General features: G+C 43.4%; 1 protein-coding gene across 29 annotated transcripts in view; it reads right to left on the bottom strand.

Annotated features, from left to right (window-relative positions):
• CLASP1 (cytoplasmic linker associated protein 1) overlaps positions 1-18,439 on the bottom strand; it is a 265,300-nt gene that overhangs the window by 100,952 nt on the left and 145,909 nt on the right. For 17 of the 29 annotated variants that reach the window (XM_054043824.1, XM_054043807.1, XM_054043805.1 and 14 more), the window contains 3 exons: positions 17,136-17,306; positions 15,441-15,464; positions 3,785-3,892 (listed from right to left, as the gene is read on the bottom strand). In XM_054043824.1, coding sequence (XP_053899799.1) covers positions 3,785-3,892; positions 15,441-15,464; positions 17,136-17,306 — 303 coding nt within the window. The remainder of the gene's footprint in view (positions 1-3,784; positions 3,893-15,440; positions 15,465-17,135; positions 17,307-18,439) is intronic. The other 12 variants (XM_054043806.1, XM_054043833.1, XM_054043832.1 and 9 more) reach the window with 1 other exon arrangement.

Genomic DNA, 18,439 nt, shown 5'->3' with positions numbered 1-18,439 from the left:
TTACTTTGTATATGTGTTTGATGGGTTAAAATTAAATTGCTTAGCTGTAAGTTTGCAGCTGGGTAAACTATTTGTAACAAATAGCAATATTTGGCCAATTTTGCCTGTTCTTGTCTGATCTGAACAGATCACATTTTTCTAGACTCTGATCTGTGCAAACAGACTACTGACCAACATTTATTCACACAGAGTATTCAAGCTGTTCATTAGTTAACATTTGAAATCTGAGCTGCATTTGGCATTTCTGCCTGGACACATGGTTCCCATGGTATGTTTCTGTTGCCTGGCTGGATCTAAGAAACTCATAGAATCAAATTTTTGGCGGGAATAATCACATTTTCAAATTCAAAGTTTATTCTCCCTGATGTTTGCTTAAAGCTAAGCACAAAGGATTTTAAAAGAACAGGGCTTGGGACCCTTTTTGCTTCCTTAGCTGTATAAAGATGACCTTGAAAATATGCTGTTGCTGTGAGCTCTACTGTCAATAAACTTGTTTGCTAGAATATCCAGGGAAAGTACCTCTGAAAGGCGTGCAAACAGTCAAACAAATATAACATTTTGAACAATATTCATTAGTTATAGTTTTTTAAATATTCACCCAGCTCTAATAATTTCCATCAGAAGGTTCATTCACACATAACTAATAATAGATGAGACAGAAATTGATCTGGAATCTTTAGTCTAAACATTTACACAACTTTATTGGTTAAAATATTTTCCCATCAACTATCAGTTACATTATAAACTTACCTACCCTTTCCTATTCTCTGCAGGTGACATTTTGCAAAGATTGAAGCTCTCCAGTCATGTATCCCCCACCACTACAACATATGGCACTGGGAGTGCGCCAAAGCTCTGAACATTTGTGACTGATGTTAATCAAATGTACCTCCTCTTTTACACTAATGCAGCCCTCTGAAGGCCAAATACTCCTCCTAGTTCCACTGGTGTGATTCCACTTCAAAGGGATTGAACTGATATGGAACAATTTGGCACCTAGGGTTTAAATCACAGGATCTACTTCGCAATTCCTACAGTAACTTCACAAAGGGGTGCCCTCATTACACAGAATGTATGTTTATCACATTAATTATCATGGAAAAGCTAAACTAATCACAATACAAATCTGACATTTTGATTTTATTTTAAGAACATGCCTTTTCAACCTCCCACAGTGAATAAGGGGGTGGGGGACCCTAGACATTGAAATAGTTAACAACTGTGAACAAGAGAGCACATCAGAAAGAGTGTGTGAGAAACGGAAAATGTTTCTTACCACCAGCAGGATTAGCTGATCTGGATCCTTGTTTATGAGAGCAGACCAAAGGACAGGCAAAAAGTGGATTAAAAGACAGTAAGACAAGACAGAGTTCAGCATGCATTATGTTATACATAATGTGAACTGATTTATTTGCAAACATACATTGGTCCTAAGCCTCTGCAAAATACGAGTTAATGTGCAGATAAGTAGATGGGCCAAGCTTGCGTACATTTTTCCATTGCCACTTAATTTCCCTAGTCTCATAAATTTCTTTGAGTGAAGCCAATCATCTATGGTGGGCCAAATTCTCCCTGATTTACAGCTGGGCTACTCTGAAAAAGGCAACAGGGTTGCCCAGCACGTGAGTCAGAGGAGAATTTGGCCCTGTATCTATATTACATTTGCACTTTAGAGTGGTTTATTTCATGCAGAGGTTGGCCTAAGAGATGGTGTTCAGATCCGGGTTAGGCTGGCGTTGGGATTTGATGCCATACTAGGGTTAGGGCTCGGGTTTAGATTTAACTACCAAACAAGCCATTCCTGAGAGATTTCAGCACCAAATATCAGGGGGTAGCCGTGTTAGTGTGTATCTACAAAAACAACAAGGAGTCTGGTGGCACCTTAAAGACTAACAGATTTATTTGGGCATAAGCTTTCGTGGGTAAAAACCTCACTTCTTCAGATACACCAAATGGGAGAAACCTTGAGAGATCAGCTGCTCTAATAAGTTTTCCACCATCTTGAACTGAAATCCTTCTTGAGATATTTCAGCTTCATCTGAACTGGAATCAGGAAAAAGGCCATTTCCTGCTTGGGCTGGACATGGATCCAAAGCCACTGCGTTAGGTTTGGATCCAGGCATCCAAATCCCAGCCTATCACCACCACAGTATGAAGGTGTTCAAGCCTTGAGGTTTTCTGTTTGAAACCATCTCCAATATAATGACTTTAAAACTGTTCCCTCTTCCCTTTAGCCCAGGGGTGGGCAAACTTTTTGGCCCGAGGGCCACATCTGGGAATAGAAATTGTATGGTGGGCCATTAATGCTCACAAAATTGGGGTTGGGGTGCAGAAGGGGGTGAAGGCTCTGGTTTGGGGTGTGGGCCCCAGGGTGGAGCCAGAAATGAGGAGATCAGGGTGCGGGAGGGGGCTCTGGGCTGGGGCAGGCAAATAGGGTGTTTGGGCTCCGGCTGGGGGTGAGGGCTCTGGGGTGGGGCTGGGCATGAGGGGTTTGGGGTGCAGGCAGCTGTTCTGGGCTGGGACCAAGGGGTTTGGAGGGTGGGAGGGGGATCAGGGCTGGGGCAGGGGGTTGGCATGCAGGGAGAGGCTCAGGGGTGCAGGCGCCAGGTGGCGCTCACCTCAAGCAGCTCCCGGAAGCAGCAGCCATGTACCCAATCTGGCTCCTATGCAGAGCTGCGGCCAGGTAGCTCTGCGCGCTGCCCCATCTGCAGGCGCCGCTCCTGCAGCTCCCATTGGCTGCAGTTCCCGGCCAATGGGAGCTGCGGGGCGGCGCCTGGGGCGGGGGCAGCATGCAGAGCAGAGCCCCCTGGCTGCCCCTACACATAGGAGCCGGAGCAGGGCCATGCCGTTGCTTCCAGAAGCAGCATGGAGAAGCCTCCGACCCTGCTCCCCGGCTGGAGAGCCAGAGCGGGGCAAGCCCCAGACCCTGCTCCCCAGCGGGAGTTTGAGGGCTGGCTTGAAACGGCTGGCCATAGTCTGCCCACCACTGCTTTGGCCTGACATTCAGTGAAGAAGTGACACCATGAACAGAGCAGACATTTTTCAGTGAGGCTGCAAAGCAAGACAAGTCCTCATAACAAAGAGTACTCTTCCCACCCTCCCATGCAAACTTAAGTCTATGAAGAGGCACTTTCTCTCCTTGGGAACATATGCAAACCTCCTGAGCCCTAGGTCAAAATTCTCCTCTCAGACCCATACGGCAGATATTCTGCTCTCCCTTCATGGGGGAACCATGCCATGCAAGGAAACCAGAACTTCAGAGCCAGGATATGCCATGTGGATGAGAGAGCACATCTTTTTTCCTAAATCTATGCAGTAGAGATAGCAACCCCTGCCATTTTACACATTAACTTAGACAGCTCATGCTTAACACATATGGAGATGGGATAATGTAAGCAAGAGAAGCTTGGGAGAACAGGAACCCAACAGACAGTAGCAAGCTGCAGATACAAGGAAGGTGTCCCACTAGGTAGTACTTTACAGATTTAAGTTCAATATATATCATCTAGTATGATACATAGTAACAAACTTTACACGACTGGAATTTTTCAATTGTGCTGAGCAGAAAACTAGCAGTTTCTATGCTTAAGAATTCAAATCTCAGGCCCTATTCTTTAACGACGACTTGGACTGTGAGCTCTTTGGGGCTGACTGTCTTTCTGTGATATGTGCATGCAGTGGCTAGCACAATGCGGCCCCATTCTTGGCTGGGGTCACAATACAAATAAGAGATAATATTAATACATATAGCTCCTGCCCCTCCCTTAAAAGAAAGGCTTCTTACGCTGGGACTGTGAAACTACTTTAGCACGGCTGCGGCCTCGGGTATCGGCAGGCGTCGAGGTAACACCTGTGGCACTTCCAGAGCTTTGCCTCCTCGTACGGATCCGACCTGGGGAACGCAAAGAAAAGTGGAATGTTAGCAACTTGGTTCCAAGGGGAAATTTTGCTGTGGCCTCTAACTTTTGCTGTCTGTTCTATACTGAATGTTTTTTTTGCAACAGTAACAATGATAAGAAGTGAATTCCCTGGAATGGCACTTGCAGTTTAAAACGCAATTAAAATGCTTTTTAACAAGAAGGAACAAAGTTTCTAATATGGGCATAAGAGGTGCACCCAGAAAATCTCACGTTTAGGCACCGATGCTTTCATACCCCTATCTACAATTGCAAACTGGCATGCATCAGTAACAGATTCTGCTGACACCACCTGGCCATGTGTATTTGTCTCAGGTGTGCCCATTATGCTCATGTTGGAAACGTCATCTCTAAGAGTTACCCTTGGTGCATATAAATTCAACATAATTACCCCCCAAGTTAGTGCAGCTTTAATTGTAATGGGGAGTCCCATGTGACGCAATTAACACGGTGAGAGAAATCCTGTGCCTGCCCTTTATTTTTTTAAGCAAAGAATTCGTATAAAGTTTCTTGTTCAGAGTGCTTTTATTTCTCCCTCACAGAAATTTTAGTTGGAAAAGACCCATTAGCTTGTTCAGTGCATGTCCCTGCTTGGTCAGGGCTGTTCCCGACAGTATGTTCTTTCCAATGCTTGGACACAATTATGAGTCTTTAGTTGCTGGAAAAGGAATGATGATTAAGACCAACAAAAAGAAAACCTCTGTCAGTCCTTTTCAACACCTCAGTTCTCAGCCAAACTTGAAACAGTCCTGGGCTTGATGCCAGTACCAACACTGCATTCAGAGAACAAGTTCAAGTTTCAGGCATGATAATCAGAGGAAATAAAGAGACATGTAAAAGATTACACATTCTGGACAATGTCATCCACTGATCACATAAATCTGTCTCCACTGTTGTTGTTACAGAACATTAACACGGCACCATAAATGTGACTGGTGCATTACAAACACAGATAGATGCACATTTCCTGCCCTGAAGACCTCACACTTCCTATGAGACAAGACAAATGCACACAGGACAAGACAGTGGTCGGCAGTTTGGGATTGACTGAACAGATTGACAGCTATGTTTTTTCTGTCAGAACTCTCACAACACTGGTAACATGGCTGGAAAACACGTCTGATAAACCTTTCACACTGTATTTCTAAAAGGAAACTTCAATTTCAGAGGAAAAACAAACATAAGAACGGGTTCTCATTTGCAGATGAGAAGTGAGAAACATGGGCTGAAGCCGAATTTAGAACACATGTATTTTCAGTGTCCCATTTTAAAAACATTAGCTAAGAAGGCTTCGGAATTTATAGAGATTCTCCCATTGAAAAAAATATTTCCAGCCTTGGCATAGCAGAAATCCTGGGCCAGATTCTCTACAGCATTGCAGCCCCTAAGCACTGCTCAGGAAAAGGGGCCAATATCCAATCACCACTACCCAGAAGAGAGTTCCCTTTGGTGGGAACTGTCTGGTGGGTGTAAATATGGTGATCCGGGTCTGTATCTGCTGCCTTGCTCCCCAGCTAGCATAGGCGGGGATGTGTCAGCAGGGAGTAGGGGACATGGCAGAACGCTGCTGTGCTATCCCTAACCTGGTGTAAATTCCATTAAAGAGCGAACGTCAGTGGTGAAACTTACAGCTGCCTGGCAGCAACTTGGAGAATCACATGGCTGGGACTAGCCCCAGCTCCCTGTCACTTCCTCTGCTCCCAGCAGAGCTCCAGCAGAAGAGAATAGCTAGCTCCATATGTTCCCTGCCTCAATGTGGCAAATTCTACGCTGACTTCCATCCCACTGATCTCGGTGGGTTTGCAGAATTCGGCACGCAGGCTGTGCTCTATTTCTAGACGTCAGTGGCGGCAGCAGTACTATGTGTGAAGAAAAAAAAAAGCGTGGGTGACACAGGCCCATATCGTACCTTAGGAGGTGGCAACTCTATACAAGAGTTTAGTCTGTTCTATCTTATCCTCCAAACTTTTCAAGATCCTGATGGAAAGGACTGAGTATTGTACAAAGTACCGGATGGCAACTGTGATAAAATTCAAAGTCTAAACTAATGGATTTCATGGGGAAATATCAGTAACCTGTATGTGCTAGAGGTCAGCCTGCCCTGACAGCACGGATAAGATGGGAGAAGTCTGAAATTTTCCTTTTGCACGCACTCCCCCCCTTTTTTCGGTTTGAGGTCCCAGAACTTTTCTGTTCCTCCTGTGTCTGATAAAGTGAGAAATGGATTTCTTAAACAGCAGAAGGAAATTGGAACTAATTGTAATAAACAATTGTTCTCCATTTATAAAACACACGGCTAAACTCCAAGACATCAAGATCTTCCTGCAGAGGAACCAAGACATCATTTTTCTTTTTAAATGCCAGCCCCATTAAGTAGGAGGGAAAGAGTCAGAGGAACAGAACACAAATGTCAAAATAAATCAATGCATGCTTGTTTCCAGTCATGCTAATAAAGCACTCAGGCCCTATCCAATGCCTTTTGGAGTTAATGGAAAGACTTCCATTGATTTCCCTGGGCTTTGAATCAGGGCTTCAAAGTAAAAGTCTGCCTTCTGTTTTGCTTGGCAGATCTCAAAACTGATACCTGGTCTTTCTACCATGCACAAAATTCTTCCTGAATTCAATGGGGGTTCCTCACATGTTGGGGGAGAGAGATCAGCACTGAGAATGGCCACCTTGCTCTGAGAGAAGAGTTTTATCCTTATTTCAGTAATAGGATTTAAATTTTCTCATCCTTTTAAACAGGCACTGTATTTTTAACGGAGTATGTAACTGGAACTGAAAGACAAGCAGATGTCCCACCACCATGCAAGTGAGATGGGGGTTACCTAATCCACATAATGTATAGCATTCTCCCCATTTCCATATGCTTGCCTTACATGGTGCAGGCCCAGCAACTGAAGAGAACTAAATTAATTTCAAGCGTTGCAGAGTTGTGACTCCCAGTATAACATGATCTATCCCATCTTTCTTCCATGATACTGTGCCATTATATGAAAGCGCTGAAAACTCACCACACATTGATACACAATGATGATATAAGGGTGGATATATCATCATGTTATGATAATAGGTCACTCTGGGATTACTTTGTCCCAGATCATACACAAATAAAGGGCTCAACTGAAGGGGCAAATTCTCTCAATAACCTTAGGGCCAAATTCTTCCCTCAGTTACAAGGAGAAAATGGCCTTTAATGTCTCTAAAAATCATTTCTATGGAAGCATGTGAAATGGCAGAAAACTTAACACAGAGGTTGCCCAGTGATGGCTTGTGCCCTTCTGGAATAATGAGTTCAGCAAAATTCAAACATCTGAAAACTGGGAAATACAGAGTGAAGTTAAAGACTCACGCAACCTTAACTCTGGAGCTGACAATGGTCACTGGGAATGATCTCCATGCACTCTAGCTGTATTCACTGTGTTATGTATCATTGCATTAAATGGTGGAGGAAGAAGTTGGAGCAGCTTGGAAGAGCTGTGCTTGTGACATGAGACGATCTGGCTCTGAGTCCCCCGCAAGGTGATTATCAAAAGAAAGAGGTACCAGAGTGCCTTGCGGTTCCAGCCTGCATCATTTCAGTACAGAATTGTGTAGGTGGTGTCAGTAGCAGGGCACTTGGGGCTTCCTGCCATGGGTGTTGTCAGTAGTGAGGTGGGATATGAGAGCAGTCTGTGGATTTAATGATGGGTATGGGAAAGTATAGGCTTAGGTGCTATCCTGTGAACTAGTGTGAAGGGGTTGGGAAAGGGTATAAAGCAGTGGTTACATTTTACCAGGGTGGTATTCTGTCTGGGGAGCAGGCTGAGCGTTCGAGCACAAGGCAAGTGCAGGTAGCACCTGTCCATTAGTGAAAAGGCCAAGTGGGAGTGTGCATGTTAGTGGGGCACCACCCAAAGAGAGCAGACTGAAGGTTGTGGAGGCATTTCCCTTAACTCTATACTTCCTGGTTTTCAGATGTGTGAGTTGAAGAGAAGCAGGGTCCCCAAGATCCCAGAAAGCACAGTGGGCAGGGACAGGGGTTCAGAGCACTGCAGAGGGGTAGGGCTCCCCCAGATCCCAGCATACACACGGAAGGGGAGAATTCAGGGCTAGCAATCCCCTCCACTCCTAAACCCCCATCTTCCTCTGCTACCTCTCACATTCTCCAACCCCTCATGTCTTCTCCTCCCCGAATCCCTACTCTCTTCCCCTTTACCTAAGCCCTCCAACCCCTTCCCTCCCCTTCCACCCATTTCCATTTATCCCCTCCACAATAGCCCCATCCTTTGCTGCAGACCCAGACCCATCTTCCTCTACTACCACCTACCCTTGCACCCCTAACCATCCCTTCCCTCAGTCAGCATTCACGTGTGCAATTTATTTTCTTTTCAAAAAAGTTTCAGCACCTTCTGAATATTCTGCTGTACTCAGATTACATTTCTGAAAAATGAAATAAAATAATAATTAACTAACTAACTAACAAAACAAACCCTTCATGTGTCATTATATAATGCCTGCAACTGTAATTTTCACTCCAGGCATCTGAAGAAGTGAGGTTTTTTACCCACAAAAGCTTATGCCCAAATAAATCTGTTAGTCTTTAAGGTGCCACCGGACTCCTTGTTGTTTTTGTAAAACAAACCCAACACTCTGACATAGGCAGATTTTCCTCTACAGTTTACACTTCATTCTCAGATTTCTGCCCAGGGTGCATTTCAGAATTCAAACTTGCTAGAATCTGTGAATTTAATAAAATGCAGGTTTTTTCCCCTGGGGCTGTATCGCAGGAACTCCTTGCTCAAATGACCTCACATTTGAATCACTAACCCCAAACTACACTCCCATGAGGCATAGCAAATTTCAAGAACCCGCGTAAGGAACATCAGAGTACTAAGGAGTCCTCCTTTTGGGCTTCCCATCCTTAGCTAGAACAGAGCTGGGGCTCCATTATAATATCGTATGAAATGAGAGGGAGAATGGAGGGGACAGGCACTCACCTCCATCAGCACCACAGCAGGCTCAAAGGGCTGTTAAGAGGCCTTTCATCTCAATGAGATGTTCTCAGCAGAAAGAGAATACCTCATGGAGATGAATGTAGTCTGAGATGTGTGAACTGCTCCATTCACGTCCCCTCTCCCCAGTGCCGGAGAGTTTCTGATCTGTGTCAAGTATACCTGTTCTCGGCTCCTAAGCCCAGTCTCAGCATTGTATGCTGAGCATGCCCCCCTCCCTTCCCCCTCCCCGAGGGGCAAGGTTCCCCAGATCCTGGCTCATATGGGGGGATAGAGAGAGGGGCTTAGACCCCCCCAGAACCTGGGTCACAGGAGGTGGGGGCAGTTAAGGAGGGGTCAAACCCTCACAAATGCACAGGGGCCCCTAGATCCAGGCACACAAACATGGAGGCAGGGAGCTGGACTCAGACACCTCCAGGAGCAGGGACCCCCAGATCCCAGAGGGTGAGGAGTTCAGACATTCCCTGATAGGAAAGCTCCCTCCAGAACCTGGCTCATACGATCAGAAAGATGTGTTGCGGGAACTCCTTGGTCAAATGGCCCCAAATTTGACAATACCCTGGGCCCCGATGATGCATACCAAATTTCAAAGCAATCTAACGAACTGTCCCGATTTTAGAGCACTTTGAGCAGCTGAACTTTAAATGGAAAGCTCGTCTTAACCTTAACCATGAATGTTCTTTCCAAAGTTATGGTCTCTGACTTTTAACAGTTACAAGTCTATCTATTTATCTTTAGCCAGGGCATTTACTCTTACAGATCACATACCAAATGCTTTCACGCTCCTGCTCTGTGAGTGACTGCTGAAGATTCTAAACCTTTCCCATCCCCCAAACACTGAATAATGAGTTACCTGAGCAACCTGCACTATGAATGGATTTAAACGAGAGAGATGTGTGCAGAAGCCTGTCCCACCCTCTCGCCCAAGCAGCTGTTGCCAAGCTGGGGCAATAGATGCCACAAACACGGCACCCCAAAACACAAGCCTTCTGTAAATCAGAAACAAAGATGATCACATGGAAATCAAAATCATTATTTCATTAGGTCCCTGCAGGCAGGTTTGACTGAGATGGAACACAACCTAGAGGGATTCTGGGATAATTCATACATTATTAACTCACCTCTGGGATACTATTGTTTCCTTATGGTTACAGCAATATATATATATGTGTGTGTGTAGACACACACACACAGAGGTGTGATTTTTAAATTAGTCTGTAGGATTTAGCCACATATTTCCATTAAAAATAATGGAAAATAGATCTAAATCCTCTGGCTTGCTATGAAAATCCCAAGTCTATAGGATAGCTTGTAAGACACATTGCACTATTACAGTAACAGAAAGCATTTTTCGCAGGTCTCTGAGTAACCTGCGAGGAAGATGCTGTATCCTAGAATTTGCATTTGCACATAGTCCAATTGTGCTGCCTCTGACTATAAGCCACTTTCTCTATTGAGTCATTACATCCCAGCCGGAATAATGAATTTCATGCAGCACTTACTAGAAAAATGCATCAGATCCAAACAATGAATAGATACTTCCCAAAAGGCAGGGCAAAAAGAGCCCAGGAAGCCTTCTTTTTTTCACTGGTTTTGTTTTCATATCAATTCAAACTGCAGAGGCAATGAGTCATAATTTGTAATCACCAATTTTTCTGATCCTCTCCAAAAGAATTACTGTAGCTCAATGGCGATGTTACTGTAAAGAAAACAGATAAAGGAAATGCCCAGGCTATTTTCTAGGAATCATAAAATGCAGGCATAAAAATTTGCCCTTGATTGAGACTTGACCCATGACACCAGATTCTGCTCTCGGTACAGAAAGCTTTTCCTTTCTGTTCAGTAGTTTTAAAGACTAAAAAGCCCTGGTAATTTTCAAAACAGACACAGTCAATGAACCAGGCCCAAGTTCAGGTTTGTAACAAATGCAGAAATTTGGTACATTGAAATAGCTAGATCAGGCAGATATATTTCTAAGCTATTATCAAAATAATCCACCATAATTTCATTGACTTCAATGGAGTGGCATCAGATTTACAAAGACATAACTGTGATCAGAATCTGGCCCAATGTCTCAAGCCAGAAATAACTTTATTCATTTATGTATATAAATATGATATATTAAAAACACTTAAGTTGGTCATTTTCATGTATTCACACACTGAAATAAACACAAAGATTTCTTCTGAACAATTCTTATCCTCAAGGGCTTCATCGTGTAAGGTTCTGAGCTCCTTTCGTTAGATAATGAGCACCTTCGACTCCCATTGGATGCAGAGGGAGGTAGAAGTGCATGGTACCTTGCAGGATCTAGCCTGTATGTTCTACTGTGAAGGAGAGTTCTTTTAGTGCACTGTCTGAAAATTAATCAAAATAAATCCATAATACGGTTTAATCAACTCAGCGCTTTTGGAAAAAGATAATCACAATCACATGTTAGCAATTGATATGAACACAGACGATAACTGATGTTCTCTCTGTGTGAGATCACATATCTACGCGAGTGGGCCAATTCTCCTCCATGTGATGAAAAAGATTTTTAAAAAAGCCTGTAGCAGGTTCTGAGAATCATTTAACTGATTCACCACTAGATGGCATCTGTGCCCATCTACTGGTAAAACAAAGCTTAAGGATTATCAACTATATAGTTATTCATATAAATGAGTTTACAATGAGCATCAATATGGATTCCAGCCACATCTAGCAGAAGTCCTATTTTACAAACATAAGGGCCACCAGATTTTGCCAGTTTTATTCATGCTAAGAAGTGCCTTACCATGCAAGCAAATCTCAATGCATCCAAGGTTATCAACAGACTTTATGCTGAAAATGTAGGACCTCCAGAGTACAGAGAGTTGAATGAACCACATCACGACAATGCTTCAGTGCTGCTTTGCTTAAATAAGTACATTTTCCTGGAAACCAAATAAACAGCTTGCCAAAAGTGTGACATGAGTCACGCCCATAGACCAAAATAGGAAAGAAATCCATCATCTAAGTATCTCTGCTTCAGCTAGAATACTCATTCAGATTTATGGACAAATCTTAAAGCCCTTACTCAGGCTAAACTACGAACTCCATCGGAGTGCTGTGAAAGGAAGGATAGCAGGATAGAGGAGGGACGACGTCTTCTTGTAAGTTTGTGCTTCTCCAAGTGCTCTGTTGAGGCTCAATAAACAATATTTATCACTCATCTGACCACTCCGTATGAACTTGTGAGATTAACACACACACTAAACAATTAGGGTTTATTTTTTTTTCCAATGGACAAAATTCATATAGCTATATGCCATTCTCTTCCCTTTATGGGAGAGGTTAGTCTTTAGTGTCTGAAGGGTTATGTTTGTGCTCACTTTGGAAATAAGGCAAAAAGGGCCATGGAAAGTAGAGTCCTTACAAAGGCCCTTTTTTAACAGAAAATCTGTTTCAAAACTGGGAGTCATTAGGTTTCATGACAATACAGGGGCAGAAGGATAAGCAAAGTTCGTGGATGTATATATAAATATAGTCATGGGTAATCAGTTACCTTCTTTTTAAGACACGTAGAACACTGAAATAAATCAATGCTCTCTGACTGCAGTCATTTGTTTGCAAAATACATTTAAAGGTTAACTAGGATGAAAATCAGACCCCTTATAAAAGGAGATATCCAGGTAGTGCAGATATAGACATAATAAATGTAAAAATTTATTTCTAGCCTCAGATTACCCTGTAAAATATGTGCTGTAAAATATGTGGTAATGCTCACTTCGGGAAAAACACAATCAAATCAAGGACCTGTGGTTATCTGTGGGCCTGGGGAGGGAAGGAAGGTTATTTGGAAAGATGATTTCTTCCCTGATCATTGGTAAAAAAAAAAGACACACATGTTCCCTTCACAGTATGTTAAAAATTACATAAGGTCAGATTCTGATCTCTGTTATAATGGCATAATTCCAAAGAAAGCCTCCTTGACTGGAATGGAGTTACTCCATATTTATACCATGTAATTGAATTCGGAATTTGGCCCCACACAGATTAACTGCATCAGTTCAAAGCATTTTTTAACATGAAACTTAACTGCCAGTTTCTTGATAGGAACAAATCACACAGCTTTGAAGCCAAGAGCTGCAAGTAATTTGTTTGCTCCCAGCCCCATGGTTTCTGTAAGATGTGTGAGCTTGTGCTTAGAAGGACTTCAAAATTCCTATAAACGTCTGAGGAGAAGTAATTATACTGTACTATAATAATACTTTTATTTGAAAAAATTGTACTAGTCTGGATGACGGCTGGACACTGACAGGAATACTAAAGATACCAAAGAGGGGCAGAACTCATCCCATCTGAGCTTCCCAACTTCGTCACAATACACCTATCCACAATCTGTTTGGGAATTTAGAGCTGTTGGCACAGCCTAACGTATTGCAGGTTCTGAACCACCAGTCCCTCTCCAGGGATAGTAGTACAGAAATCTTAACAGTGTTTGCACAGCAAGCTCAGAATTTGTTTCTCCACGGAATGTAACTGGAAAGTTACCTCGGGAAAGTTTCTACACAGCCATGACCAGTTATTTGGATCATAGTAACTATTTGTATAGCTCTACAAAGCCTGATTCTGCAACCTTTCTGCATACACACCTCCCAGTGAAGAGCAAGGGAGCTACACAGTCAAAAGGGTGCAGGAGTGGGTACTAACTGGATATAGCGCCCAATTCACCTTTGTGCAGATGGACAGCACAAGACGTAAGTTGTGCATAGGCCCTGTGATGGCTCTCAGCACGTGGTAAATGTCAAGCATGGTGCTTTACAGAGTTATCCAGGCGACAATGTTTTTTAAATCTATGGCCTGATATTCAGCTTTTAACTTGCACTTATGTAACTGGCATATCCCACTTCTGGCTTTCTCCTAATCTGAGATATTGGTCCTGAGAAGACTACACATACACTTCATGAGCACTACTGCACTGCAAAGGTCAATCTACATTGCACAGAAAAATGAAGCGATTCTAAAATAGTTGCTTAGAGGTGACCTAAAAAATGAGTTTGTATCTTTTATGATATGTAAAGAGAGCCCAAAAGGGGGTACTGTTCAGAATAAAGGGGCCGGGGTGTGTGTGTGTGAATTTTTACATTTGAAATATGAAGAACATAATAAAGTTTTGCATTCCTTGTTTTTGTCTCCAGAGAGTCCTCCAGCAAAAACAGTCTAGATAAGGACTGATGGTCTAATAAGGATAAAAACAAAACAGTAAATGAACTTTAAATTGCGGAAGCCTTGAGTCATGGGCGGGCTGAAGCTCAAAGCCCCAAGCTTAAGGTAGGGGGTGGCAATTTTTTCGAGGGGGGGGAGGGGGACACAACACACAATTATTTTTTAAGTCCAAAGAGGGTCGCCAGCACAAAAAGGTTGAGAAACACTGATTTAAACCAACATGATGGTTGATGGATCCTAAAGCATAAAGGCTTGCACTGGATTAAGAGCCAGTTCATATCTCTACACCAAGACTCATTTTCAGCTCAGGAGACTGGAGAAATCTATCCCTATAAGTAATATATCAATTTATCAGAAATCAGAGGGGAAAACAGACATCACAATGACATGGTGGTGCTTCTTGGGAAACTACATTCGAATACAAACAGCCATCTAGGATATTCACACACAGTCCCACAAATCAATAATACATCCCTTAAAAGGTGACTTGCAAACGGGAAAAAAAAGGGGCTTGTGCTTTTTGGCTTTTTCGTCATGGACACCCACGTCCTCCTTGCCTTGCCTTCCCTCCCTCCCCCACAAAAAGCAAGTTTTATGCTTGCCTTTTTACCCTAGAAATATCAGGAACATTAAGACTTGTCTTTCCTTAAAATCATTGTTTTAAATGGCTTCTTGGGAGGAACTGGAGTGGGAGCTCTCTCAACCATTAAATGAAGGGATAAGGGTGTTGAGCCTTTAACAAAAAGCGCTTCGCTCTCCACTGTTTACCAGGCACAGGAGTTAAAGAGAGTCAACAAAAACAAACAAAACCCAGAGGTTTGATCAGGCTGACTAAACATCTCTTCCTTTCCCGGCTTTCACTTCCTTAGTATTTGCAATATAATCATCTCAGTAATTCTCCTGTCATCCTGAGTCTCCCGGAAAAAAAAAGTAGACATGACCTAAATTTCTTCTAGAACAACAAAGCAGACCTTCTTTATGCATCTCAATGAAGCAAAGACGAGCACAAGCCTTCGTTTTTATCCTTTTGTAGGTCACCTTCAACCGACAGCACCTTTTTAGCATGGAGACTTGTATACAACATTGCTTTTAAACTAGTTTCACATAAAGATTGGAAGCAAGAGTCATAAAATCAGATTGGTGTCTAATCTGAAGGAGGATCTTGGAGAGAAGGTGACATATACCTAATGGTGTCATAATGAGCCAAACAACCATGCAACACTTCATGCAGGTCACCAGTGAGCACAGATGAGAACCAGGTAACACTTTGTGAGAACAGAGACCAGATAGGGGTGGTACAACTGTAGACACACCTCAATCACACAGACAGACTGCTTACCCTCAGGTTTAGTGGTAGTACCATCTTTAGGCAAATTTAAAAAAAAATAAGGAGAGGGTAAATAGGGAAGAGTTAGTAATATTAACAGAAATGGGCACTGTATATTAGCTACAGAAATAAGCAAAAAAATCAATACAATTAAAGAAATGAAACCAGAAAAGAAAATTTGGTTAATCAGCAACTCAAAGCATGAAGCATCTGAACAGGTCTTAGAATCAGATTAGTTTGGTCCCATTGCAATCATGTATTAAAGACAAAGCTTTGCTAAATCCCATTCCTTTGCTTGCCTTGCTCATTCCTCTTGCAGGAAATTGCACCTGCAATTTTTCCTACTGGCAAAAAGGAAAGGAGTTCCCTTTACAGCCAATCCAATCCATGCATCATTTAAACAAGAAATAGAGTATCAGAGAAGAGCAGTAAACACACTCTGCTTTGGAGTGAGACTAACAGAGCACTGTCACTTTCCTGTATTCAGCCTCTAAACGTTTGGGAAATGACAAGAAACATGCGTTTAACTCCAGTATTCTGTCTGCAGTTCTCCTGCACCATGAAGTCAATGTGAGCAACTAATTTAAGCCAGGGCAAACACTTCATAACAAAACCACTGAACCAAACAGGGCCAATGAACGGAAGTGAAGACAAAGATTTTAGCAGTAAGTGATGCCTGTCAAAATATATAAATATATCCTAATATAATTCATACAGTATTTCCCATTACACTGACAAGAGAGTTATGAAGTCAAACTTTCAACTACAGCTAAGGTTCAGCAATCTACATGACAGGAGGCAAGGGTATCCGTTCTCATACCAATTAGAGACCTGCTATAATCACTTAATCTGGTAGAAGTCAATGGAGTTACATCAGTATAAGGCTGATGTAAATTACAATAAATTACAGAATTAGATCCCAGCTCAGGTAATTAGCTCTCCCTGGGTCAAATCTAGGCTAATGAAAACTGACAAGTGAAACCAAGCAAGTAATCTAGCAACTGTTTTTAGCTGTTTCTGAACTGTATTTCCTCATCCATGCAGCCTGCCATGCCACCTGAAAAGTAGATTCTACATCAAATGGCGACTTCACTTGTCAGCATGAAAAACTTGGGGCAACAGAAAATGACAAAAGGAACACAATGCATGATTTCAACCCTCAAAAAGAGCCTGAGTGGAGGAAGGTGAACTTGTGCCTTTCACATAGGCTGAAAAAGTAACTAAACCATACTCACATATCAGTCAGATTCCTCTCTTTGCTGCTCTATCCCTTACTTATATGAAGAGACAGCTCCTTAGCTCAGGATCAAATGCAGCGAAGACATTCTTAATGCTACCCAAAGTATAACACAACTTGCAGGAAACCTGTTCTTTAGTTCCAGGGTGAACTGGGCAGCAAGTATCCTCCCCTGGACTGTCAGAGTCAAAACAACATCTCTTCACAACATAAATGTGCTGGTTAGTGGGAAACCGAGGAAGGAAGAAAAGTGTTTCAAAGCAAACTGTGTTGCCTGCAAGGCTGATTCCCTCTGGAAATGTATTTTTCTTTAGCCCCAGTTGCCACAGAGCACAGACTGGTTTTGGACTGCTAGTGACCCTCTCGTTGGAGACATGGTTTATATTCAGAACAAGCCATCTAATACTAAATTCACATCGTTTATAATACTGGAGAAATTATCAGCTTTCAAAGAGAACACAGAAGCTCACCTAGTGATGCGTACGAGCCTGGGGGCAGGGCTGCTGCGGAACTGAAGGGGGTGGAAGCTCCAGAAGATGTTACTTTCGACTTGGCACTAGCTGCTGCATTCACATCGATGTCACTGCGAGACCGCTGCAGAGATCCTGGGGTTGACACGGATTTTGTACTCACTGTAGAGGCTTTAGATAGGGGTGAGGAACAGACACACAATCAAGACTAGTGAGAATTAATTTGTTTGACTCTTTGTTTCAAAGCACCCAGTTAGCACTTGAATAACAACATTCAAGTGTTCCCTGCATGAGACTTCAGTGCTCATTAAAAGGGCCAGAAAGACCACGATGCACAATGTACTCACTGAGGCAGTATCTCATTACCAGTGCCCTGTTCTTTTCTAAGTACAGTTTCCCCTACTCTCATCAGTCCATTCAAATATATTGCCTCATCCACCGGGTCTCTATTTTGAACTAATTCATAGTGCTGTTCTGCAGTGGTTTCTGTGAGCAGAAAAATATATTACTTATATGTAAGGCTGTGATCTGTCATGGAAGTCATGGATTCTGTGACTTTCCAGGACCTCTGGGACTTCTGCAGTGGCCAATATGGCTGGCCTGGGCCAGCCGCACCAGCCGCTTCTGGGGCAGTCTCGCGCCACCATACCCCCCCTCCAAACAGCAACAGAACTTTGGATGTGGGATGGGACTCAGGGCTGGGGCATGGGGTTGGGGCACGGGAGGGGGTGAGGGCGCCAAGCAGCGCTTGCCTCGGGAGGTCCCCAGAAGCAGCAACATGTCCCTCGGCTCCTAGGCGGAGGTGTGGCCAGGCAGTTCCGAGCGCTGCCCCTGGCCCGAGCACTGGCTTTGCAGCTCCCATTGGCCGGGAACCATGATCAATGGGAGCTGCGGAGCCGGTGCTAGTGGCGGGGGCAATGTGCAGAACTGCCTGGCCACGCCTACACCTAGGGACATGTTGCTGCTTCTGGGGAGCCATGCGGAACCAGGTAGGGAGCCCGCCAGCCCCACCAAATCTTTCCCCCTTTCCAGCAGCAGCAGGGGTCCCAGGCCACTGCCTCCCCCAGCAACCACAGGGGTCCTGGGCTGCCTCCCCAGCCCAGAGCACCCGCAGCACCCCTGGGCTGCCCACTGTCAGGGGTATATAGTACAAATCATGGACAGGTCACGGCCCATGAATTTTTGTTTATTACCAGTGACCTGTCCATGACTTTTACTAAAAATACCCATGACTAAAAGATAGCCTCATGCTCTCAGCTGATGGTATCTAGTAGCAGATTAAAGTGGGATCAAATCAATTAGTC

Source organism: Malaclemys terrapin, chromosome 11, assembly GCF_027887155.1.
Source record: "Malaclemys terrapin pileata isolate rMalTer1 chromosome 11, rMalTer1.hap1, whole genome shotgun sequence".
Lineage (NCBI taxonomy): Eukaryota > Metazoa > Chordata > Testudines > Emydidae > Malaclemys > Malaclemys terrapin.
Note: the sequence above shows the minus strand (reverse complement) of the source record. Positions and strands in the feature narration are given on the sequence as shown.